The sequence below is a fragment of the Monodelphis domestica genome, chromosome 5, assembly GCF_027887165.1.
Source record: "Monodelphis domestica isolate mMonDom1 chromosome 5, mMonDom1.pri, whole genome shotgun sequence".
NCBI lineage: Eukaryota > Metazoa > Chordata > Mammalia > Didelphimorphia > Didelphidae > Monodelphis > Monodelphis domestica.
In genome coordinates this window covers 14761529-14787366 of record NC_077231.1, presented here as the reverse complement: position 1 = coordinate 14787366, position 25838 = coordinate 14761529, and the positions used below count along the sequence as shown (strand labels likewise).

Below are 25838 nucleotides of genomic sequence, written 5' to 3'. Positions count from 1 at the left end.
TTAAATAATCACTAGATCATAACACTTTGAAAATATTAAAGCTGTATGCAAAAATGCAGGTTATGCTGATAATGATGATTAGACAGAATTTTAAAATGTATATGCCATAGAAAAGATTTAGTTCAAGGAAGCTAATTTTGGAGGCGGTGCTAAGATAAGAACCAGACCCACCCCAAAACACCTGTAGTATGGGGAAAAGGCTAGGCACACCTTACTGATAACAGCTGGGATACAAAAAAAAAAAAGGAAACTAAGCTTTTTAATACAGCAGGGTTGTCATATTTTAAAAGGAAAAAAAGGAGGAGGCATGTAACATTGAATGGAAATTCCAGGTTTAACTTAAGTTGTCTTGAAAGATAGTATCTTAATAGTAATATAATAGTATCTTAAAGTTGTAAAAACACATTTAGCAGATTATCAGAGACTTTGTTATCCATTGCAAGACATCATAACTTATACTCTTATTATTTTACAAAATGCTGTTAGCAAGATTTAAGAAAAAAAGGTACATTTGTTATCCTAGATATTACTGGGACTAGTCATTTAATCAAAATGTGGCTCTTGACTAAATTATAAGGAAATGGCATATATTATTCAAGGATACCAGACTGAAAAAATAATAAAGAAACATTACATATTAAAAAATTGGCACTGAGTAAATTCTTAAACCTAAAATTTTACAAGGAGAATTCTACAGGGATGGAGAGGAATGACATTCTCAAGAACAAAAGAAGGAGGTGGAGTCAAGATGGTGTTATATTTAAAATAGTTGGAGACATAAACTGTTATAATTAAAATGGTTGATGTTGTAAACTGTTGTGAGTTAAAATGGTGGAAGATATAAATTATGATAGATATAAGAGTGGGTGAGTAAATTTGACCGCTTAAAATATGTTTCACTACAGTGTCTTGGTTTTTTAATCAAATATAAGGTGGTCACCAGGGAATATATTCCCAATCATGAATATACCCAAGTCAACTGGGTTTTATAGACTTTAATTAATAATACAACGAGGAATTAAAGAAAAGAGAGAAAGAGTAAGAAAGGAATAAGTATGAAGGGCCTTAAGCCAACATGGCCTAGACCTGAGTCTTAAGAGAGAGAAATCAGTCAGTCAGTCTTTTATCACTCACCACAAGGTCTGTCTAAGCAAGGATTCTAGTGACACCAGGCCAACTCCATCTCAGCTGACTTCACCAGAGAGAGTTCCAGCCAGAGTCCTCCTCAAAGAGAGATCCAGCCAGAGACTGTTTCAAAGGGCCTCTCTCCAGAGCCTCCAGAGGGACAGAGTCCCCTCAGAGGAGCTCCCCCTTAGAGTGAGACCCCCTTAGAGATTGTCCTCCAAGAGCTTCCCTTCTTCAGAGCCTCTCTCAAGAGATTCTTCCTCAAGCGATCCTCATAAGAGATTTCTCCAAAAGGATTGTCCTTCAAGAGATTCTGCTTTTTCATATATAGGGGGTTTTCTCCTATGTCACCTCCCCTAAGTTCTTCCATCTACCAATCACTGTAGACATTTTCCAAAGGACAACCCATTCTAAAAACACTGCTGGGTCGACTAATCCCTTTAGGAGAAAACCTCTGAGTAAGTCTGAACCAGAGAAAACACAGCTGAGTCGACTAATCCCCTCAAGAGAAAAACCTCTGAGTAAGTTTTCACCTCTTTGCTCCTGACAAGTTTACAAGTTGCCCAAACTTTATTGGTACCTAGCATCCCATTGTATCAATTCTAAAAACAGGCATGGCTCAAAGAACTCCCTGCCTCATCATAAGCATGGGTCTAAGTACTTTCATTGTTTAGCAAGGAGTTTTCTCCACTAAAGCAGTCTTAAGTACCGGTGGAGTAGAGGTCCTCCCATTTCTTATCCTGGTGAGTTCTCACAGTCAAAATGGGGAATGTTCCCAGTAGGGAATTGTTCCAATTGAGAATTTCCCGATGGGGAAAATTTTAACATTCACAAGTCTGAGAAATTTCAAGATTTACAGAGTCAAGATGGCGGCATAGAGGCAGCCAAAGTTCAGACCTCTGAAAACCCTTCCTTACTGATTACAAACTAAATGCTCCTAGGGGTCTGAAAATCAAACCTAACAACAAGATAGAGCTAAGGAACCCTCCTGCTGGACTCAGCTTAAAAGGTATGCCCCCAAAAGCTGGAATTTGGGATCACTCTGGTTTAAGGGGAAGGAAGAAGGGAGGGCCCGGGACCTCTCCCCCACCTAGAGTGCTAAGCCTCCAGTGGCAGCTTGAACCCCTGGGTGGGCAAAGGAACTGGTCTGGAGGGAATACCTTGCGGGCAAAGCTGTGCCTGGCTCAGAGCATTGAACACAGGCAGTGGGGAAGCAGTTAGAGAAGAAACGCAGAGCTCAGAATGGGCAACCTACTTGAAGCAGCGGAGACACTCCATATTGCACCTCCCCTGAGGTTTTGGCCTCAGGGCACATCCAGCAACCCAGTTGGACTTAATCCCATCAAAGCTTTCAGAGAGCAGGGAAGCTCAAGCTCCAAAACCCCTCCCCCACAGACTGCTGGACTTAATCCCATCAAAGCCTGCAGAGGGCAGAGAAGCTCAAGCTCCTACACCCTTACCCCATAGACTGCACTGAGAGATTTATTGACAAAGCTCCAAGGGTGAAGGCAGAAAGAAAAGCCCAAAACCACAAAAAAAACGAGAGGAACAAGAGCTCAAGCAACTGCAGGGAGTAAAGAAGGGAAAGAAGGGATAAATATGAGCAAACAACAGAAAAAGAAAAAAGAAATTACAATTGACAGCTTCTATACAGGCAATGAAAAAAGAGCAAATGGAACAAAGAAGGATGAGGGAAAATCAAGCAAAAACAGAGAAACCTCAGCAAATTGGATACAGGTTCTGGAAGAACTCAAAATACAATTCAAAACACAATTAAGAGAGGCTGAAGACAGCTGGGAAAAGAACTTAAAAACTAAGATAAGTCATCTGGAAACAGAGGCACTTAAACTAAAACAAGAAAATAGTGTCTTGAAAGCCAAAATCAACAAGCTGGAAAATGAGGCAAAGGAGATGAAAGATGACCTCTAAAGAAAATCAGACCAGAAGGAGAAGGATGACCAAAAAGCCAGAATACAACTATCGACTTCACAAGGCAGAAAGGCACTACAAAACAAAATCAAAAGAATGAAAAAATTGACATTCATTCACAAAACAGAGGACTTAGAAAATAAATCCAGGAGAGACAACTTAAGAATCATTGGTCTCAGGGGCAGCTGGGTAGCTCAGTGGATTGAGAGCCAGGCCTAGAGACGGGAGGTCCTAAGTTCAAATCTGGCCTCAGCCACTTCCTAGCTGTGTGACCCTGGGCAAGTCACTTGACCCCCATTGCCTAGCCCTTACCACTCTTCTGCCTTGGAGCCAATACACAGTATTGACTCCAAGACAGAAAGTAAGGGTTTAAAAAAAAAAAAAAGAATCATTGGTCTATCAGAAGACCATGACAAAAAAAAAAAAAGCCTGAACACCATACTACAGAAAATTATCCAAGAAAACTTCCCCGATATTCTAGGACAAGAGGGAAAAGTGGAGATTGAAAGAATCCACAGATCACCTCCTGTACTTAATCTCCAACTGACAACACTCAAGAATGTTATAGCCAAATTTAAGAACTATCAGACCAAGGAAAAAATATAACAAGCTAAGAAGAAGTCATTCAGATACCATGGAACCACGGTGAGGATAACACAGGATCTGGCTGCATCTATGCTGAAGAACTGAAAGGCATGGAATATGATATTCCAGAAAGCAAGGGAACTAGGTCTACAACCAAGAATCAATTACCCAGCAAAACTGACTATATTTTTACCAGGAAAAGTATGGTCATTTAACAAAAAAGAAGAATTCCAGGCACTTGTAAAGAAAAGATCAGACCTGAACAGAAAATTTGATGCCCAAGCACAGAACTCAAGAGAATTATCAAAAGGTAATTAAGAAAGAGGGAAAAAAGAAAAAAACAAACAAACCTTTTTTTTAAAGAGACACAATAAGTTAAAATGATATGTATCCTTATAAGAAAAGAGGTCATTGGTAAGTCTTACAAATTGTTATTATCACCTGGGCAGCTAGAAGAATTACACTTAGAGGGAACAGTGACAAACTGAATAAGATGAAATGCCAAGACATAATTATGTATATAGATATATGTATGCATAAATACATATATATGCATATATGCATATACAACTAGAGCTAAAAAAAAGAGATTAATACTAAAAGAAATAGGAAAAGAAACAAAAGGGGGTAAATTTATATGTCACAAAGAAGTTCATGGTGGGAGGGGGGAGAACATCAATACACTGGTAGGGTAAAGAGGTTGTAGATAGGAAATACTCAACTCTTACCTGCATTGACATTGACTCAAAGAGGAAAGAACAATCAAATCCATTGGCGCAGAGAATGATTTGCGCCCTATAGGGAAGTAGAAGGGTAACAAATGGACTGGTGGGGAGGGAAGTAGTACAAGAGAGGGAGAGGGTGGGGGGTAGTATAAAAAGACTGTAAAGAAAATAAGAGGGGAATAAGAAGGGAGAGTGGAAGAAAGGGAAGTAAAATAAGGGTGGGAAAAATAGGGGGACTGATTTAAAAAGATCAAGAACAAAAGAAGATATAAATACAAATAATTCTAAGAGAGAAGAAAAAGAGGAAGACAACTCATCAACCAACTCAGATTTTTAAAGATATGTGGAAAATGGAAACAAGGGTAGGCTACAAAATATGAATTCAAGAATAAGATGATTCTCTAAGAATGTCAGTAATGCTAAAGTCTAGAAAGAACAGAGCCCTGTGAAAAATAGCATCATAAGGATAACAAAATGGACTTTGACAGCTATCCTGGTAGTAAGAAGACTTAAAAAGATATAAAATAGCTACTGGGGTAGATGGAACAATGATAATGGATGCTGTTGGTTATCTAGCATCCAAGAGAAGGCAGAACCACTGGCCTAGTTAATCTTCAGAGTAGGAAGTATAGAATAAAAATTATTGGTGTGGAATTGAAATCCCAAATAAGTTGGGATTGGTAGCAAGTGAGCAGCTTGTTACTGTTGTTCAATAGTTCTCAGTCATGTCAGATTTTTTATGACTCCATGTGACTCCTTGGCAGAGATACGAGAATGTTTTCCCACTATCTTCTCAAGTGAATTATAGATGAGGAAACTGAAGCAAAGACTGTTAAGTGACTTGCCCAGGGGGACACAGCCAATAAATGTCTGAGGCTATATGAAGATAAACTGCAAAAGGGCAAATATCCTAATAACTAGAGATGCCTGAATGGATTAGGTTGCCTCGGGAGGGAAGAAATTTGTCATCAAATGACAGTTGATAAGTATTAATTGAATGACCATTTATCAGGCAAATTGTAGAGGAGATATCTTCTCATTTACAGATTAGACTAAATGACTTCTAAAGTGACTAAATTTCGTTTTTAAAAAAACCTCTTGCCTTCTGTTTTAAAATTGATACCAAGAACTGGCTCCAAGGCAGTAGGGCTAGGCATTTTGGGTTAAATGACTTCTCCAGGGCCACTAGAACAATTTCTAAATGATTACTAATCAGCAAGGATTTATTAAGCACCTGCTAAGTGGCACTGAAGAATAAAAGAGCGAATAGAACAGGTGGGACTCAAGGAGTCAGTTAGGTAAAGCATGTGTAAGTATATACAAATACACACACACACACACACATATATACACACACAAAGTTTTTAAAAAGGTAATTTTAGGCAGGATACTAGCAAATAAGCATATCAGGAAAGGCTTTGTATAGAGAAGTGTCTGGCAAGCTGAACTTAGACGAAAACTGGGAATTCTAGGAGACAAGAAGGGGCAGCCTATGCAAAAGCTTAGAGTTGGAATAATGGCATGTGTGAAGACCAGCAGGATGGCAATTTGATTAAGCCAAGTTTGAGAGGAGAAGTAATGTGTAAAATGCATGGAAAGGTTGGTGGGAGTCAGATTGTAAAGGGTTATAAATGCCTAAAAGAGACATTTGTATTTGGATTGGAATTCAAGGAATAGGAGATTAATTTAGTTTATTTAAAGTCACTTTAATTATTTAAAATTACTTTTCAAAAGGGTAAAGAAGGAAATCTTCAGATTATAAGCAGATATTTACTTAATTCATTCAAAGAAAAACTAGACATATAAGAACAAAGGAGACAGGTGTGCATAAAGGCAAGCATTAACTTCCTAACAGCATACTTTTGAGTAAACTGAAGAAAACAATATTCTTGTGATTGGATAATTGCTGATACTTTTGTCAGTGTTAATCATAATGTTTTCTATTCATAAATCTTAAAAAATAGATGATAAATTTGGCTGTGTAGAAACATGCCAAAAAAGAAAGATTTCTATGAGTGTACAATTGTACACTTGTACAATTGTATGAGAGTACAATTTTCTGCTAAAGATGTTTGCTATGGGCAGGTAGGTGGCACAATGAATAAAGTGCCAGGCCTGGAGTTGAGAGGACATGGAATCAAATCTGGCCTCAGACATTTCTTAGCTGGGTGACTTAACTTAGCAAGTCACTTAACTCCATTTGCCTAGCCCTTGCTCCTTTTGTCTTAGAATTGTTAATAAGACAGAAAGTAAGAGTTTTGAAAAAAAAAGATGTTTCCTACCACTTTACAATTCTTCTCTGTTTTTTAAATGTTTATGAAATTAATTCTCTGATTCTTATTTCAAATTAGTGGTTGAGTATTTAGCTTGACACTTGTTTCTCTGAAGTTGTTTACAATATCGAATCTCAAGAGTATCATGCTTCAGTTGGGCGCCAGTATACTCTCTTTACATGACATTCTTACCACACTCCTGACACCAAAGTCTAAAGAGGTGTCTTCTCTACCTGGAAAAGCTCAGAAGAGATTTTCTTTCTAAGCTTGATAGCCATAAAGAATCCAAACTATGTTAACGTAAAGCCAGATATGAATTACTTACAACAGTCATATAATGTAGCATCCGACCATCCACCCTTCCTTCATCAAACTGAGTTTTATATTGGGGAAGGCCGATGTCATCCAACCACCCTAAAGCAAAAAAACCAATACTATTATTAGTTCATTCTCACAAAACTGTAAGGAATACTTATTGAGGATTTGTATAACAAGTTCTACTTTTCTGAAAGTCAAGATACAAAATCAGTAGGAACTTTTATGAGAATCATAAAATCTTACTGGTAACCCAGTTGAAATCCAGCTTTCCATGATTAGTCTCCTCTTCAGATCCCAGGGCTTGTAGAGCTAGCTGAAGCTTCTTTCGATGAAGTGAATGTTTAATTCCCAGTTCCTGGAAGAATAAACAAATGAATTTCCTTTACAGTCCTGGTAGCAAGAATCGGATATCTTTGACAAAGAATCAAAATTCGTTTTCTCCCAAGTGAAGTTTTCAAAATCTCACGCCTACAGAGAATCAGAGGAGTAACTCAATCTTGCAGGCTGATTAGAACATGCAGCTCAGCCCTCAGAAAGATATTTTGTTAAGCTGCACCCACCAGGATTAGTATTAGTAGGTATAGCATCTGTAATAGGAATTCCTCTCATTATTTTATTCAAAATATTACTACTGGGGAAAGAAAGCCTTTCAATCTATGAATTCGTTGTTAAGGGCACTCCTTTCACCCATGCAAATGACAACTTTTCTGGGCCTTGGGAGATGATTTTCTGAGTTATTCTGATCAAAAAATTCAGCACCTGACAATCACAGAGGCACAACAATCACAGGCACCGACACTGAGTATATAGAAAAAAATTTTCCAGGTTTGCATTTTACTGGCAGTCTTCAAGAATTCAGGATCACCCTTATACCACACAGAGGACTTTAACGGTGCAAATCTGAAGTAAACTGAGGAAAACAATGTTTATGTGATGCATAATTACTTATAACTTGTACATGTTAATCATACTGTTTCCTCTTTAGAAAAGTCCTAGAAAATAGATGGTAAATTTAGCAACTCAGAAATATACTCAAAAGTAAAGATTTCTATGAATATAATTTACAGCTTTCTGTTTATGATGTTTGATATCACTTCAAGATTCTTTATTCTCTTCTTTGTAACTATTTGTGAAAGTAATTATCTGATGCTTACTTTAACCTGGTGGTTTGATAAACATTTAGCTCAACACTTCTTTTCCTGAAGCTGTTTGCAATGCAAAACCTTGGAAGTCTCATGCCTTAACTGTGCTTCCTTTACATGATATTCGCATCATATTTCTTTTTTTTTCAAGGTGGAGTTTAGCTTTGACTAGAGGAGAGGTAGGATGACTGGGGGTTGGGGTGAAAGGAGCTACAATCGTGAGACTGTAATATTATTATGTAATTATATATTATTATGGTCATGCCATAATTTACATTTAATGCCCTCACTGGTCTGGTTGGTCCCTATCAAACCATTAAGATCTGAGTCTTTACCATCAAAGAGACTAAATCCTTTGATGTGAGATGGATATGGAACATGACACACAGACTTACTCCGAAACTTTAGGTTTCCCCCCTTTTATTATCTCTGTTCGTAAAGAAAATGTTTATGGTTTCAAAGAATAATTTAGGTAAACAAAATAAAACAAACCAAAAATTGTCACCTTTTCTAGATCTTGCTGAGAAGCCTGCAAAAGTGTTTGTCCAGATGCAATCCAGTGTTTGCCAGAATTCATGTAGGAACCTAATCCTTGGTCCAGAAGCCAGTTGCAAACCTGCTCTTTTGTCCATTTGGCAAATGGCATATCCAAGTCACTAACAGGTAAATGAAAATATTACAAATTCAAAACACTGAACAATAACTTTGGTGATCATCTGACATCCCTTTAATGACTCCTCCAATTTAGTCATGCAAAGAATAATATGTAATTCTTCATCTGGGAAGGAAGTGGACCAGTGGAATTAAAAGTTGCTGATTAGGGGCACACTGATCATTTAAATCTGAAGCAGTATAGATTAAAATGACAGTTTTGATGTGATTCAGTCAAAGGTATGATTTGAAAAAGCAATCAACCAAATGGGTAATATTTTCTTAAATTCTTCCCATTTCTTGTGTGAGTTTTAGTAAGAGAAACAATCCCTCAGACTGAAATACACCTAAATCCAATTGTGATAACTTTAGCACTCATAATTTTTCTTCAGAAATTTAACAACTAAATTGCATTGTAAAAATAACAACTAAATAAAAAAAATTTAGCAACTAAAGGAACAGTAAAAGGAGAGTATTTTAATTTTTGCTTAATAGATTTAAATGTACAAATAGTGTGTTTTTTTTAAGTCTAGAGATGACTTTCTTTCTTTGGTACATTTGCATTCCATAATAACTCTTTGTAACCCAAAAAGATTCTCTGCTAAGTAGAGGAAAAAAAATATGGCAAAGACTACAAGAGGCAACTGCTCTGTTTCTAGTCCTTTGCCACTGTTAAAAGTCACATGTTGGACCAGACATTTTTGCTAACTTAACTCTTCTCTTTGCAATAAAACAATTAAGAGTCTAAGAAAGAGCCCTGAGTGAATATGAGAAACTGTTTGGCCTTAAAAAATTCTGTGTCAGAAGATGCAGAATTATTTATTAAGAAGTTTAGGAAATCCTAAAAAGCTTTCAATCCTTCTGTTTTCACAGGCTTCGGTAGCTAACGTGCCATAAAAGACATATAATGAGGCATTCCAATAGTTGGGCCACTGATCATGGCAGCTTGAGTCCCTGGACTACCTCACAATTGCTTTACCTTCTGCTTCAAAGAGAAATAAGCAAAAGATGATGCATATAAGAATGGATGTTTCACCACCCACTTCAGTGAGCTGTTGAATTAAAAAATCTGTTCACTTACAATGTCTTCGTCATCACCAATATTTACATGGTGCTTGTGACGTGCTCAGCACTGTAATAAGCAGCTTATAATTATTTTATTTGCATCTTAGAACAATGCCAAGAGTAGGTGCTATCATTTCTCCCTTTTATAGATGAGGAAATTGAGGAAACAGTGACTTGCCCAGTGTCACACAGTATCTTAGATTGCATTTGAACTTGAGCCTTCTTGTCTCAGACCTCAATACACCATACCACCTAGCTGCCCATGAATGGACTGGAAAGCACCATTTCTGCTGGCTCATTTTGCTATCATTACCTGTTAGACTGCCCAAGGTCTCTAGACCAACCCAGACGAGGACCAGCAGTTGCTCTTGTTCCCCCTCTTTTGAACTCGGTCTCAGACATATCATCTGGATTGAAAGTGGTGGATTGGCTCCTTCTGAGTCTGAATAATTGACAAAACAGATACAACAATGGAAAATATCTGGAGACCTTTTAGCTTACAGATCTAGAGAGGAAAATGTTCAATTAATCTATACCTTTGATGCTTCCTCCCTCCTTTATCCATTGATTTAGAAATCTGGCTGCCCGTGAGGGTAAATGGGTTGAGCTTTATGCTTCTCTTCCATATGCTGCAAAGTGCCCTAAGGTGGCACCTCAATCTGGCCTATTTCAGCTAAATGTCCATTTATAGCTTTCTTAGTCAAAAGACAAATATATATATATGTTGAGTCTTTACTATATGTAGGATATTTTCCCGGCTATTTGGGAGAAGTAAAGAAATGTGAAGCTGGAGCTAGTCATGAAGAGTCCTAAATTTCCCTCTTTCACTTACTTTCCAAACAATTTCATGATACCCCTGGATTTCTTTTTGGAGTCTAGAGAAGGTGGAGATATCTGGAAGGGACTGGTGCACTCTGCATCCTTTCCTAGGGAAGATAAGCCAGCCAAAGCTGGGTCCTCAGCAGTTTCCTTTTCGGTTTCAGCTATTTCAAGAGCAAAACAAAAAAGACTCATTGAATTTAGAATTATCAAAGAAATTCAAACAATAATTTTATTTCATTTCAGGAACATATAACCATTTTTCCTGCTGACATCTTCCTTAAGTTACTATACTGTAGCTACCAAAAAATGAACCAAGAATTTGAGTTCTTATCCAGAATCAACTACCTGAACAGTGAATTAGCTTAAAAAATGAAAATATCTTAGAAATCCTAGATGACAGAAGTTAGTTTTTTGTTTTTCTTTTTTTAGGGAGGAGCAGAGTTGATGGCATATCTTAAATCTATCTGTTATATATGTATAACCCTGTGAAATTGCTTGTCAACTCCAGGAGGGGGGTAGGGAAGAGGGGAAGAAGACAACAAGAATCACACAACCATGGGAAAATTTTTTTTAAATTAAAAAAAAATAATAAACCTATCTGTTCTCTTGAAGATCATGAATGATTTCCTTTAATTTAAAAATCTTTTTCTACATCTTTTTCCAGGTGTTTTTCTTCTCTGAAACATTTAATTACTTTCAAAAATCATTCATGGTGAAATGATCCTTTTCTCTTGGACCACCCTGGCTTCTCCTGCCACTTAAATGTGGGCCATTCCCTAAAGATCAGTCCTGAGTTTCTTTTTGCTTTCTCCATTCTCTCCTTTCGTGATCTCATCTTTTTCTATGGCATCAACTATTAACTCTGTGATGAGGTTCATATCTCGCTACCTCAGCTCCTACCCTCTTTTCAGTTTTCTCCTAGTGGTTGGCACTTCCATCTCCCATGACCCTTCAAGAACAAATGTCCCATGTGCTCATTCATTGTCCCTCCCTCAAAACATGCTCTTTATCAGTCACAAAATCCTCCTAATGTTAGGTCTGAAATATATCCAATTCATCATTTCCAGAACACTGTCACTGCCACTACCCTCATTCTAGGTCTTTCTTCTCTTTCCTTAATGACTGAAATAACTCCTAAATTGATCTCCCAAGGCCAGCAGCTTATTTTTCTAGGGCAGAGCCCTCATTATGCCAAAGCCTGCTGTTCCTGATTGCCTCCCACAGAAAGCATGAATTCCTTAATTTGGCATTCGTGACCACAAACTACACTGTCGGATTTAATCTCCTCTTAACCACCTAACATATGTACACTACTCAAACGAATCACAATTTCCTGAACATGTCTTGAACTTTCTTAGAGTCATAATTTTTCTGACTCCATATATGTTGCCTGGCATCTCATCTACTACCATATAATGCCCAAGCTCAAATTCTACCTTTTCCAAAAGTTGATTCCTTCAATTAGAATTTCCTCAATTACAGTAGCACTTTGTTTGTACCCCTCTGATGGTATTTATCACAAACTGGTATTTAGCATCAGCATAATGATACTTATATAGTGCTTATATGTACTAGGTACTTTACAATTATTATCTGATTTGACCCTCACTGCAACTTTGGGGGAGAAGGAAGGCATCTTTATTATTCTAATTTTACAGAAGAGGCCACTGAGATAAACAATAGTTAAGTGACTTGTTCAAGGTCACCTAACTAGTAAATTTCTGAAGTATATTTTAAAACTCGGACCTGGCAATCTATCTACTATGAAACCTAGCTGCCAAATCATTTATTTCTCTTCTATTATTATTCTCTAATATTTATTTCTCCTCTAATATTATTCTCCTCTACTAGACCAAGTACGTTCAGAGCAGGAATTATGTCCTTTTCCATCTATCTGTTACTCTATGTGATCACCTACCACTGTAGCTTGCATGTAACAGCCACTCAATAAATGTAAATTAAGTTGCCTCTAAAAAATACTGTTTTATTATGAAAAAAGTAATTTTTCCTTTATCCCACTCTTATGCTTCAGGAAAAGATCATTGCAATTATCTGACAGATTTGGGGGGGGGGTGCAATTATATCTGATTTTTTCACTAGAAAACTGTCAGTAAATTAGGTGTCTAATTTTAAAAACAATTTCTCCTCATGCATCTCTGACTCATAATTACATAATGCCTAAGGTTTCTTTAGGCTTTAAAATTCTACAAATAGTCATTTCTCTGCTTTCCTTGAAATGGACTATGAAAGAAAAATCTCTCCTTTGATAAAGGATTAATCTGAAAGGTGGACATGTACATGTGCCTGAGGAAAACCACTCCTTCCTGCTGCTTCTTCTGTCTCTTCAAAAACCCATAAATGCACTACAATAATAATATGAGATAAATCTAAAAATCTGAGGGATTTTGCATTCTCTCTCTCTCTCTCTCTCTCTCTCTCTCTCTCTCTCTCTCTCTCTCTCTCTCTCTCTCTCTCTCACCTTCCACCTTAGAATCTTATTGATTCTAAGGCACAAGAGCAGTAAGGGCTAGGCAATGGGGGTCAAGTGACTTGCCTAGGGTCACACAGCTTGGAAGTATCTGAGGCCACATTTGAACCCAGGACTGCCTGGCTCTCCATCCACCCAGCTGCCCCCAAATACTTTTCTCTTCATTCCCAATGGCCTTCCAGTAGAACAAAATTTCCTCTTCATGAACATAAGGAGTGTGGCTATTTCAATGTAATATTTTACATTTTACAATGGAAAGAAAATATTATACAGAAAACATAGTGATGATATAGATGTTTGAATAAGATCAGAGAAATTGCATTTCCTATTGAAGCAAAGTTGTGAAGGCAAGGTTATGGATAAGCAGCATATACCTCTCAGCAAAAACAGAATGTATTCTAAAGGAAGGGGCAAAGACATTTGAAATAGACGGCAAAAGGGCTTGGGTTGGTGCCCCATACCCATACTCACCCAAACACACAACAGTGCTCATTCTGGTTACTTATAAAACAAAAACAAACAAACAAACAAACCAGAGCAAGATAGATTACTTGATTTCTCTGGAGTATGTATGTTTATACAGAGATTTGGATAAATAAAAATGGGGATATCTTGAGGGGAAAAAACACAAAGAAAGCAATTAGGTCCTCCTCTGCAATTAAACTAGGTAAGGGGTACTCCTGGAACACAATCCTTTTGTCCCCCTCCAAGGTAGCACTTCTATTCTGTTTGGCTTCTTCATTTTTCTTTTTGTAGTGGCTTGCTACTTAAGAGTCAAGGAAGTCCTCTGGCTTCCCTCACCAATTCTACTTCCTTTTGTGATAGAAAAAAAAAGTGTTTGCTTTTGGATCTCTTCTGTCACTGAAGTAAACTGATTATTCATCTCACTAGCTTTCTCCAAAACCCCTTTAAAAGTACTTCAGTAATGAATGCCCTAAAAGATCTTCTGAGAAAAATTTAAAAAAAAGTGTCAGCCGTGGAGTTTGGCAAAGACCTTTCTCTTCAGTTCACAGTAAAAGTCAAACACCTATGGAAGAGATCACAGGGCCAGGAAGGCAATGTTTAATAGTTAAATAGTTTCTCTTCTCATTAAATGGAATGAGTAACTGTAACAAGTGTCTTCTTTTCTAATAGCTCTTACATAAAGGAGGGTATTTTGGGGGACAAGAATGAATGGATAATTACATCTAAGTCCCCAAGATGGAGAAAGCATGGAGAAAAAGCTGGAAAAGTCTACCGGATCCACATCCCTGCCCCCCCCCCGCCCCCCCGCCCTTGCCCACTTTGGGAGAAAAACCCTGGGCTCCTAAGTGATCACAGGCACACTCACGAGAGATTCTAATTAGTATGGGTTATAATGGAACAGAAGGGTAGGCTGGGGAGCTCTGGTTAGAGAAATGGGTAGAAACAAAAATCTCAGCGTGAAGAATCTCATGTTCTGATGACTGCCAGCCTACTTTCTAGCAATTGCACAGGCCAGAATCAGAGGTTAGCTACATTGAAAGGCACGGTGCTGGCATGCAGGAGTACGATACCTAACGTGGGTGCACTTGCACTTCGGCTACGATCTTCAGATATCCCAACAATGCATAAAATCACACGCAGCCCCATGGCAGAGAGCACGAGGAATAACAAAATAAAATACAAATCAAAACTCCTCCCAGCAACATTCCTCCCAGGGGAAGAAGGGTACAGTCAAAGCATACCCGCTCTCTCTCCCCACCCTCCATGTGGCATTGATGCTGTACGAAGCTTTAGTTAAGATGATCAACGTGGACAGAACAGATGGGAAATGGATCATGAGAACATAGAAAAAGTCCCTGGGGCTCTTCTATTTGATCTCAAAAGCTTCAATCACCCAGAAGGAAGTTAAAAGGCCATCGATTTGTCATAATATCTCTCCATAGAAAATTTAAAAGAGCGATCCTTTGTTTTTCAGCATAGGTTGGCAGACTAACATCTCATTTGTTTGAAACACTCACTTCTCCTTTTGTTCTTTTTTTTTGGACTAATTGCATCTTTAAATACTCACTGATTTACAACTTTAAAAAAAATCTTTAAAAATTTGGAAGAATAGTTAGATCTATATTCCAAAAGGCTGATATATAAATATAAGTGTACATACACATACACCCTTATATACACACATACACAAAACCATATATATCATATATACCACATATATTATATGATATAGAATAGATAACAATCTTTACGTATACATGTATGCCGTTGTTGATTGCTGTTATTCAGTCATTTTTATTTATGTCTATATCTTTGTGATACCATTTGGGATTTTCTTAGCAAAGATATAGAATGGGTTAGCCATTTCATTCTCTGGCTCATATTTTAGATGAGGAAACTGAAGCAAGCAGAGTTAAGTGACTTGCCCAGGTAAACATGTGAAGCTAGATTTGAACTCAGGAATCTGCATCTTTCTGACTCTAGTTCCAGTGCTCTAACCACTTTGCCATTTATTTACCCACTTTGTATGCCTCTTATATGTATATATATATATTTTTATATCTATTGAAAAATCCTCCACAGATCAAAATATTTATAGTAACCACTTTTTTTTTTGTAGTAGCAAAAAACTATTAACATCCATTAAAACAAACTTTGGCAAATGAATGTCACAGAATATTATTACAGAATATATAAGAAATGATGAATATGAAACATTCAGAGGAACATGAGAAGACATGCTAAGAGTTAAATAGGCAGAATCAAGAAAACCAGGAAAAATATATAATTACTACAACAATGTAAATGGGGAAAAAAATGAAACGAACAAAAAATTATTTAATTATAATGACCAGGCTTGGCCCTGGAGGAAAGGTGAAAAAATATCCCTCTTTTCATTCCTTGAAGAGGTGGGTGACTGTTAGTGCAAAATGTGCTCCCAGTCATGGTGGATGTTTTTGTTGGCTTGTCTGAACCATTTTCTTTTAGCTTTGTTTTAATGAAAGAGTCTCTGGGCTGGATTGTTGGGTACAATTGGAATGGACTGTGATTAAATTAAGAAGCAAGAGATATCAATAGAACTTTTAAAAAAATTCTAGAAGACAACAATATAAGGTAATAAAGACTCCAAGAAACAAGATAAATATCAATAGGTCTGCTTGGGTCAACTACACACACCACATTCCTCTATCTGTACCGTAAAATTTGGATGCAAAGTGGGGAGAGGAACAAGTATGTATTTGTCCCTACGTACCCAGGTTTGGTGCGCTTGCTGTCCTCTTGTTGTTTTTAATCTTAAAAAAGCCCCGTCCAAAAGAGGAGCGGGCTTTCCGAGTGCCAAAGGCATTGTCATCTGCCAAAGGGACAGGTCCTTGGACTTTGGGAGGGAGGCTTCCAAATTTGCTCATTTGCACAGGAGGCACTGTCTAAGGAAATAAGAAAGAAAATTCAAACTCATTAATGTGGAATGTCAAATATATTGCTAAGATATTTAGTAAAAAGAATTCTGAAAGCCAGTTAAGAAACAAAAATTCTACTTTTGTTAGACCCCAGAATACAGGTGGGTTATTACTTTTGCTAAGATCTCTAATTATCATATGCAGAGTTTAAAAATATTTTGGCAAAGTCTTTTTAATTGGGAAGAGATGGGATCTGGACCTCTGATTTCTCTGGTATCTAGTACTTCTGGTCAGAAAATTCCTTCTTTAAAAAAACAAACAAAAAACCCCTTACTTTCTATCTTAGTAACAATTCTAAGCCAAAAAGACAAAGGATAGGCTGCCCTATCAAAGTTGGATTTGACCTCATGAATGTCTCACAAAATTTCATCTTCCCTTTGAACTTTAACTACATACACAGCAAGGCTATAAGAGAACATACTGAAGGTACAGCATATTACCTCCCTGGGGATATTCTGCAGAGAATAGTGGGTAATTCTTTTAATAAAAACATCTTAACAAGGAGAATTTTTTACAACCTAAAGCACTCTAGGACACATTTGGATTTGAATTTAAAGCTCATATTGCTTCTTTTAGAAAAGATATACCACATTAGTGTGGAATCTTGGCTATATTAATGTAATTAAAATTATTTTTAAGGCAAGTGCAATAGTTTTGTATCTCAAAACCAAAATTTCATTTCATTTATCACAAAGATTTTGGTCAATAGTCTATAGACACCGACAACTCCTGTAGAGTTTTGAAATGAGATCCTTTAATTTATATTCCTGGCAAATACCACATATAGATGATTAAGTTTCAAATAATTAGAATACAATAAAATACGCCTAAAATTGAAATTATGCTAAACATATTTAATCTTTCTTATATGACTTGGAAGTCAATTTAAGACCTATAGCATCCTAAATACCAACCTCGGCTAAGCCTAAGCTTTCCCTATCCAGTTGCCTCAAAAATTTTTTCCACTGCCATTCCCACCGAAGGCTAAAAGGGACTTGTTTCACCCTCCCACTTCCACTCCCAGGAGACGGAAGCCTCTAGGAAGGTTGCTAAGCCTTATCTTATAACCATAAAAAAATTTTCTTGTAAAACAATAACAAATGCCAAGGATTACTATCAGGGAAATCAGGCAAAGGACACAAGGATTGAAGATGGTCCTAGAGGAGCCGGTAGAGATGGGGGGAAAGGGAATAGGGAAAAGGGGGTAGGGTCGTGTCATCTCCACAAGGAAGTCCAATTATGCTGACTGTAAACACGATGTGACAACTGCATGTTTGGTTTCCGTGATGATATTTAAAACAGTTCAAGGACAAGATCATATATCCCCACCGCTACTTTATTTTTCTGTTATCAGTTATACTAAGTCAGGCATAAAATCACCTCTGGAGGTTTCTGAAGAGGCTCCTTTTCCTGTATGGAGAGGAAAACAGAGTATTAGAAAAGAAAGAAATCGTATGCAATTTGTAGCATTCATTGTATGGAATGCCACTTATAAAAGTTATACCTTTCAACAAAATTTTAGCACAGTCTCTAATGACATGCCTGGAAGATACACTGTAATAACATTCCCTTCAATGGGTATGAAAGCCTTCCAAATAATGAATGATTTCCCACATTCCTACTTGCTAATGGTTCTCATTAACTCAGGCACAAGGTAGAGAATTAGTCACAATAAAGACACTCCTTTGTAGTTTTCGCTCCGAAAATAGGAAAAATATTTCTTTTGTCAGAATAATAAGAGAAATTCCTCAAGAACCTACCACATCAGATACTTCATTCTTCAAATTGCCCAGGCTGCTGGATTTTTGCAAAGTTGAAGATCTAAAAATAACAATAATAAAAAAAACATCTTTTTCTCTTCTCATATAAAACATGTTGAGGAGAAAATAAAAACCCTTAAAACTGCATTTGGGCTAGAAAAATCCTAAGGTTGGGAATTTATTATGAACATAATTCCCCCTAAACTGTCCCTGCTCTCCCTGTTACTAAAGAGAGCAGCCCCATCCTCCTAGGCTCTCAGGTTCACAATCTAGATGTTATCTTCAATTTTTTCATTATCTCTCCCCAGCCCTTCCCATCCAGTTTGTTGCTGAGACTTGTCCATTTCCCCTGACACCATCTTAAACCTGCCCCCTTCTCTTCTCTGACATTGCTCACACCATGGTACAGGCCATAATTACCTCATGCCCTGACACAAAGGCCTGCTAGTGGATCTACCTGCCTCAAGTCTCTCCCATATTCCAATTCATCTTGCATTCAGCCACCAAAGGGATTTTCCTAAAGGCCATGCATCTGATCATGCCATCACTCAATAAATTCCTGTGGCTCCCTAGCACCTCCAAAGAAATTCAAAATGCTCTAACCTAGCTCCACCTTACCCACCTGGTCTTATGTCTTATTCCCCATCATGTCCTCATAGATCCATTAACACTGGTCTCCTCCATCTCTTGGCTCTGGACATTTCCATGCCTGGAATGTTCTCCTTCATCTCTACCTGCTACCTTTTGTGGCTTCCTCTAACTCCCAACTAAAATTTCATCTTCCACAAAAAGCCTTTTCCCGCTCCTTTTAATTCTAGTGCCTTCCCTCTGTGAATTATCTCCTATTTGTCCTGTATATAACTAGCTTTGTATACATTTGTTTGTATATTGTCTCCCTCATTAGACTGTGAACAGGGAGACTATTTTTGCCCCTTTTTGTATACCCAGAGCTTAGTACCATGCTTATCTTGGTACATAGTAGGTGTTCAATAAATGTTTATTAATTGATAGAAGATAGTTCATTAATGTCTGAATTATATTATTTCATTTACTCAAATCCCTTCACTTTACAAAGTAATTTGAAAACTATGAAATGTTATAAGTGAGCTATTACTAATAATACTATGTTAAATTCAATAAAGGAATGGATTCATTTTGAAAAACATTTATGTTATAAATTCCAAATGTGATGTTTCCCCAATTAATCATTGATACAAAAAGAGGCAAAACAATCATAACACCAAAAACTGAGCCCTAGTTACCTTGGCCATGTTGTTAGCTTTCCATTTTTGCCCTAACACCATTCCTAAGGAAATCAAATTCTGTCATGTTTCACCTAATGTCACATTTTCAAAGAAATAGTTGATGTCAGAGGAATGTATGTGTTTGTAGTTATAGAAACAATATCCCTTGAGGCATATGGGTAGATATCTTTATCTTCATTGTACATAAAGGGAAACAAACTTAAAGAAAAAAAATAACTTATGACCATTATCATAAAGTGTGTAAGTGGCAGAGCCAGGTTTAGAAGAATCAAGGTTTTCTATCTGAGTCCAGCATTTTCCAAATAAACTAAACCATTTTAAAGTAGCCTCCTGTCATGATGATGGGGGAATAATTAAGTGTCCAGATGTCCACAAAAGGGGTGAAAACTATTCTGATCAAAGTGTGCACTAAGAAGGCAGACTGGAAAGAAGTTAGGGAGGAAGGAAGCACTGAACTACTGGGTTGTAGAAATAGACAGACTCCCAAACAGTCTTCAACAACAAGATAACCCTGTGGATTATATCTTCAAGAAGGTCTCCACTATCTTGGAGATCCATGGCATATTCTGACAGGGTTAATGAGAGACCTCAAGCTCCATCAAGAAGGTCTAATATAACTAGAGAGAAATACCCAGAGATGCAGGGCAGAAGGGGGAGTGGGAAATGGGAGGGAGAGGTCTGGTCAAGATTAGGTATCTAGTAACAGTATCTACTGTTGTAGGAAAAAGAAGGCTTGGAAGATGGGGGAAACATAGCCCCTATTAGACCATCACTTTACCAGCCCATAGCTATCTGGTAGGGAATTGGGGTAGGATATTACAATACCTTTTTCCCTCATAAATTGCAACAAAACTAGTGTGCAGATTTGGAGAAGCCCTATACCAATACCTAATGTAACTAAGGACTGGGATAAATATGTTACTTAGAAAGTCAATGGTAGAAGACACTGAGAACAGTGCATCACATTTTCTATGACTGGGTAGCTCATGAATGGATCACCTTATGTGACAACTGAAAGGGCTCACCCCTTCTACCTTTGGAGAAAAACATCCACTTAACAAATCTTTATTTAAAAAGGATTTAGACTTTTAAATTATCATTACAGTTTTGGCATTCTTCCACTAAATACATGATTAAAATTTAGATAAAATGAAATTATATCACACTGTGTCTCAAATGGATATTTTCATTTGGGTGGCTCAGCAAGTGGCAATGGCATAAGAGGAAGTATTTGTCCCTTATAATCAAGCCTACTTAAAAAAAAAAACACCAACAAACTACAGCCCTTCTGGGGAATATCATCTTATTTGGTAAAAAAAAAACCCCAACAACATTCACAATTATGTCAAGTTCTTATTTGTATTAAAGTTGGTCACATCGAATTTGAGAAGAAAATATGTTTTCTTTTAATAAAGAAGAATTGAGGGGTAGCTAGGTGGCTCTATGGAAAGAGCATTAGGCCTAGAGATGGGAGGTCCTGTTTTCAAATATTGTCTCAGACACTCCTTAGCTGTGTAGGCCTGAGCAAATCACTTAACCCCAATTGCCTAACCCTTATTGATTTTCTGCTTTAGAAGCAATACTCAGTATTATTGATTCTAAGATAGAAGGTAAGGTTTTTAAAAGAAGAAGAATTAATTCAAGATATTACTTACAACAGATTATCACAAAGTTGTATTTCTAAATCAACATCAAGAATTGCTTTTCCATCACTGAAAGGCAAAAGGTTATATAGATTACAATAAATCTTTTGACTCTGATCACAAATTAGATCCCACTGTGGAGGAAATGAATAAAACCTATGTTTTGAATTTAGGAGAAAGATTTTCCCCACAGAAAAAGTAACCTTTGAGGTAAAAGAAATGAAGGTACAGGGTATTGTAAGCACACAGACCCTCTGATGTTTGTTATTCAACAACAGGATAAACTCACTGGTTCTGTCTTTGAGGAGGTCTCAATCATTCCAACTAGATATTCTGAAGGGATTAATGAGGTCTGACCAAGAAGGTCTTATGGTCTTAACTTCAGAGAAACATTCCCACCAGAATAAACCTGATCTTTGGCAACTCCTGAGAGGCTGGGTCATTCTCATTCTCCATCCTCCGAATCATTTGGCATCCTATTCCTATTACTCAGCCTCCCAAATAAGGAAAGTAACCTGGCAGGCCCACCTGATAGGCAGGCTCCTTTTATAGCCTGTAACTTTTACCTAAGGCTGTTGCTAATCGAACATTTTATATTCTAGACTTCCCTCTGGACTTATTGATCAAATTGAACAAGGGAAGAGGAATTATTCTGTAGGAGGATCTTGGGATCTTGGGGCTGAAGAATTCTCTAACACCACTTAACTGTGGCATTTTTGCAGACAGCTTAAATACTAATAATATTTACATCTTTTTAAAGGAAAATTAATTATATGATATCGTGATATATTAATTTATATTTCTATTCCTACATAGTGTTACTTGTAACAAAAAACTAACTTTTAAATTACCTTTAATTGTTTTAAATCACTTTGCTTGAGACATGTTACAAAGTAATCTCATCTGTATCTCTCAGACTTTAAAAATGAAACCCAAACTTTGTATGAGCCAGTCTATCACCATACTAATAGACTCATGATCTAAAGTATACTTAAAAGTGACATACTTCACATCAGCTGAAGTCTCTGATTTGGGTGGAGATTTTGACTTGTCGGTTGTCTCCAAGTCTTTGGATGTTGGTGAAAAGGAAGGCAGTGAAACTTGCAAGACACTCATATGGAGCTGTAATAGAATCATAAAAAAAAGAAAAAGAAAAATGTAAATAAAAATATAGTAGTCAATATTAATGGAAAAAATAAGTCAAATAAGGGCATAATACAGGGCTGATACAGGAGTTGGGCCTTCTATTGCTGAAGGAAGTCATGGGTGAAGACCAAATTGGGCGGATTTTCCAGTTGCGGCAATAATGAGACCTAGAAGTGCAATGTAATTTATGTCAGTGGAGAAGATGTTTTGTAGTTCTCAGGAGTTATTATTTAGCATAAGTCATGTTATTGTAAGTATAAAGCCAATATCTCGAATACGATTGTAGATGATGGCCTGTAAGGCTGTGGTGTTAGCATCTGTGCGTCCATACCATCATCCAATCAGTAGGAATGATATAATTCCAACACCTTCTCATCCAATAAATAGTTGGAATAAATTGTTGGCTGATACTAAAATAATTATTGTTAAGAGGAAAGATACTAACTATTTGAAGAATTTATGAATAGACACATCAGAGTGTATGTATCATAAGGAGAATTCTAAGATTGATCAAGTTACATACAGGGCAATTGGGATGAAAACAATTGAGAAGAAGTCTAATTTAAAGCTTATTGAAATATTAAATGTGGTAATTGAGAATCAATGTCAGTTTGTAATAATGGATTCTTGCCCATATAAAATGAAGATAAATATAGGCGGTAGGCTTGTTATAAAAGCTAGTATAATTATATTTTTACAATAAGTTGGAAGGTGTATTGTTTTGTGGGGTATTAATATATTATATAATAGAGATAAGACTAATATAATAATAGATAATAAAATTATTGAGTTTAAAATGAAATTAATTACTTTTATTTGGAGTTGCACCAAAGTTTTTGGTTCCTAAGACCAACGGATAGCTTTTATCCTTTAAAAGTAAGAAAGCCATACTGTTAGGTACGGGGTACAAGAGTTAGCAGTTCTTGAGTCTTTCTCAGCATATAAGAAGGTTTAAACTTCTATGTTTAGATTCACAATCTAATGTTTTTGTTAAACTATATTTGCAAAATGTGATACCTAGGATATATTTTGGGTTTAATGAAATAAGTAGAAGTGGGAGGATGTGAAGAGTTATCAGCATGTGCTCCCGTGTTATTGTTGGGTGTATAGGAGTTAAGTGGTGTGTGAATTTACCTCGTTGTGAGGTAATTAATATATACAGTGTATATAGGGCTGTAATGACTGTGTTTAAACCTAATAATAAGATAGATCAATTTGATCATGAGAATGATGATATAATAACTATAAGCTCTCCTAGTAGATTAGTTGATGGTGGTAGGGCTAGGTTGGCTAGGCTAGCTAATAATCATCATGTACATATAAGTGGTAAAATTATCTGTAACCCTCATGCTAGAATTATAGTGCGACTGTGAATTCGCTCGTAGTTAGTGTTAGCTAAGCAGAATAACATTGAAGATGTTAGGCCGTGAGCAATTATTAGTACAGTAGCGCCTATAAAACTGAGAGTAACTAGTCCTATATGGCTAACTGATGAATATGCAATTAATGATTTTAGGTCTGTTTGGCGTAGGCAGATTGAACTTGTTATAATCATTCCTCACAGAGACAAGATAATGAACGGGTAGGATAATTGAATAGTGATTGGTTCAATGAATGTTGTAATTCATATAATGCCGTAACCACCTAATTTTAGTAAAATTGCTGCTAGAACTATAGACCCTGCAACAGGGGCTTCTACATGTGCTTTAGGGAGTCATAGGTATAACCCATATAGTGGTATTTTAACTATAAAAGCGATCACGCATGTGTATCATATCAGTGTATTGGAAGTTGAGTATTCTAGTAGGAGGTTTGTTAGTATGTGTATTGATCCTAGGCTATAGTTTAAGTTTAGTAGAGCTACTAAAAGTAGAAGTGATCCTGCTAATGTATAAAATAAAAAATAAAGTCCTGCGTTCAGTCATTCATTTTGATTACCTCAGCGAGTGATAATAATTAGGGTTGGGATTAGAGTTGTTTCAAATAAAATGTAAAATATAATTAATTCTGATGAGGTAAAAGCCATAATTAAAGATAGTTGAAGAATAACTAATAAAGTAATATATAATTTTTTTCGTAGAAGTGATTCTTTGTTTAGATGATTTTGGCTTGCTATAATTATCAGGGGAAGTAATCAGCAGGATAGAATTAGTAAAGGGCCTGATAAAGTGTCTATAGAAAAGGAACTATTAAAATTGTAACCTATATCTATACTATGATATAACATTAATAGACTGGTGATGGCAATAATAAGGTTATATGAAGTTGTATTAATTCATAGTCAAGATTTTTTTGAGAATCAAGTTAGTGGAATTAACATAATAGTTGGCATTAAAATTTTTAGCATTGTAGGAGATTTAGATTTTGAACATAATTATTACCATAAGTGTACGAAATGGTTACTAGTAAAGCTAAACCAACTCCTGCCTCACAAGCAGAGAATACTAGTAGGATTAATGGTGTTATTGAGGTGGAGAATATGTGGGAGTGAGAAATTAATAGAACTATAAGGATAAATAGTGATAATATCATTCCTTCTAGACATAATAAAGTAGATATTAAATGTGAGTGATAAATTAGAACTCCTATGAGTGCAATAGTAAAGGCTATAATTATGTTTAAATTAATTTGTTCTATGAGGTAGTCATGGATTAAAACCATGATTAGTTGAGTCGAAATCAAATATCTTAATTAGATTAAATACCTATTCGGCCCATTCTAGGCCTTTTTGTAATCATTCGTAAGCTAGACCAGCTGTTAATAGAATGATTAGACAATAAGATAGTGCTAGTATAATAAATGGGTTTGGTAATTGAATAGCTCATGGTAGGGGTAGCAATAGGGCAATTTCTAGATCAAAAAGAAGAAATGTAATTGCTACTAGAAAGAATTTCATTGAAAATGGAAGGCGTGCTGAACCTAGTGGAACAAAGCCACACTCATATGGGCTCGATTTTTCTAGATATAAATATAGTTGGGGAAGTCAGAAAGCAATAATGATTACAACAGTCGCTAGAAGGGAGTTTACTAGTAAAGTAATTATAAGGTTAATTATTTTTCTCTGGCATTACCCAGAACTTAATGATTAGAAATCAGTAGTACTAATTATACTAGAAAAATAGGAACCTCATCAGTAGATAGATACATAGAGGAATAATCATACAACATCTACAAAATGTCAGTATCAAGCTGCTGCTTCAAAACCAAAATGGTGTGTAGAAGTAAAGTGGAAGTAGAATTGTCGAAGTAGACAAACAAAATGTTGATCCAATAATTACATGTAAACCGTGGAATCCTGTGGCTACAAAAAAGGTGGATCCGTAGATTCCATCAGAAATTGTAAAAGAGGCTTCATAATATTCTATATTATGATATATAATTATGTATATAATATTTTTTCTATTCCATCTGTGGCCAAAGGACTCACAGAATTTGAGAGTTGTAAGGGAACCATCAGCAGCAATCCCATACAAATGATA

At 36.5% G+C, this 25838-nt stretch overlaps 1 protein-coding gene and 1 long non-coding RNA gene across 17 annotated transcripts in view; one reads left to right on the top strand and one right to left on the bottom strand.

The window, feature by feature from the left end:
* PPFIBP1 (PPFIA binding protein 1) overlaps positions 1-25838 on the bottom strand; it is a 238084-nt gene that overhangs the window by 9711 nt on the left and 202535 nt on the right. For 12 of the 16 annotated variants that reach the window (XM_001363771.4, XM_056797652.1, XM_007502869.3 and 9 more), the window contains 11 exons: positions 22220-22335; positions 21226-21282; positions 18306-18366; positions 17926-17955; positions 16341-16512; positions 14659-14691; positions 10646-10796; positions 10127-10255; positions 8603-8753; positions 7199-7310; positions 6963-7051 (listed from right to left, as the gene is read on the bottom strand). In XM_001363771.4, coding sequence (XP_001363808.1) covers positions 6963-7051; positions 7199-7310; positions 8603-8753; positions 10127-10255; positions 10646-10796; positions 14659-14691; positions 16341-16512; positions 17926-17955; positions 18306-18366; positions 21226-21282; positions 22220-22335 — 1101 coding nt within the window. The remainder of the gene's footprint in view (positions 1-6962; positions 7052-7198; positions 7311-8602; positions 8754-10126; positions 10256-10645; positions 10797-14658; positions 14692-16340; positions 16513-17925; positions 17956-18305; positions 18367-21225; positions 21283-22219; positions 22336-25838) is intronic. The other 4 variants (XM_016425613.2, XM_056797654.1, XM_016425612.2 and 1 more) reach the window with 1 other exon arrangement.
* Positions 8621-11232, top strand: LOC130454301 (uncharacterized). Its single transcript, XR_008911965.1, has 2 exons — positions 8621-8760; positions 9622-11232. It is a non-coding gene; the product is annotated as an uncharacterized LOC130454301 (long non-coding RNA).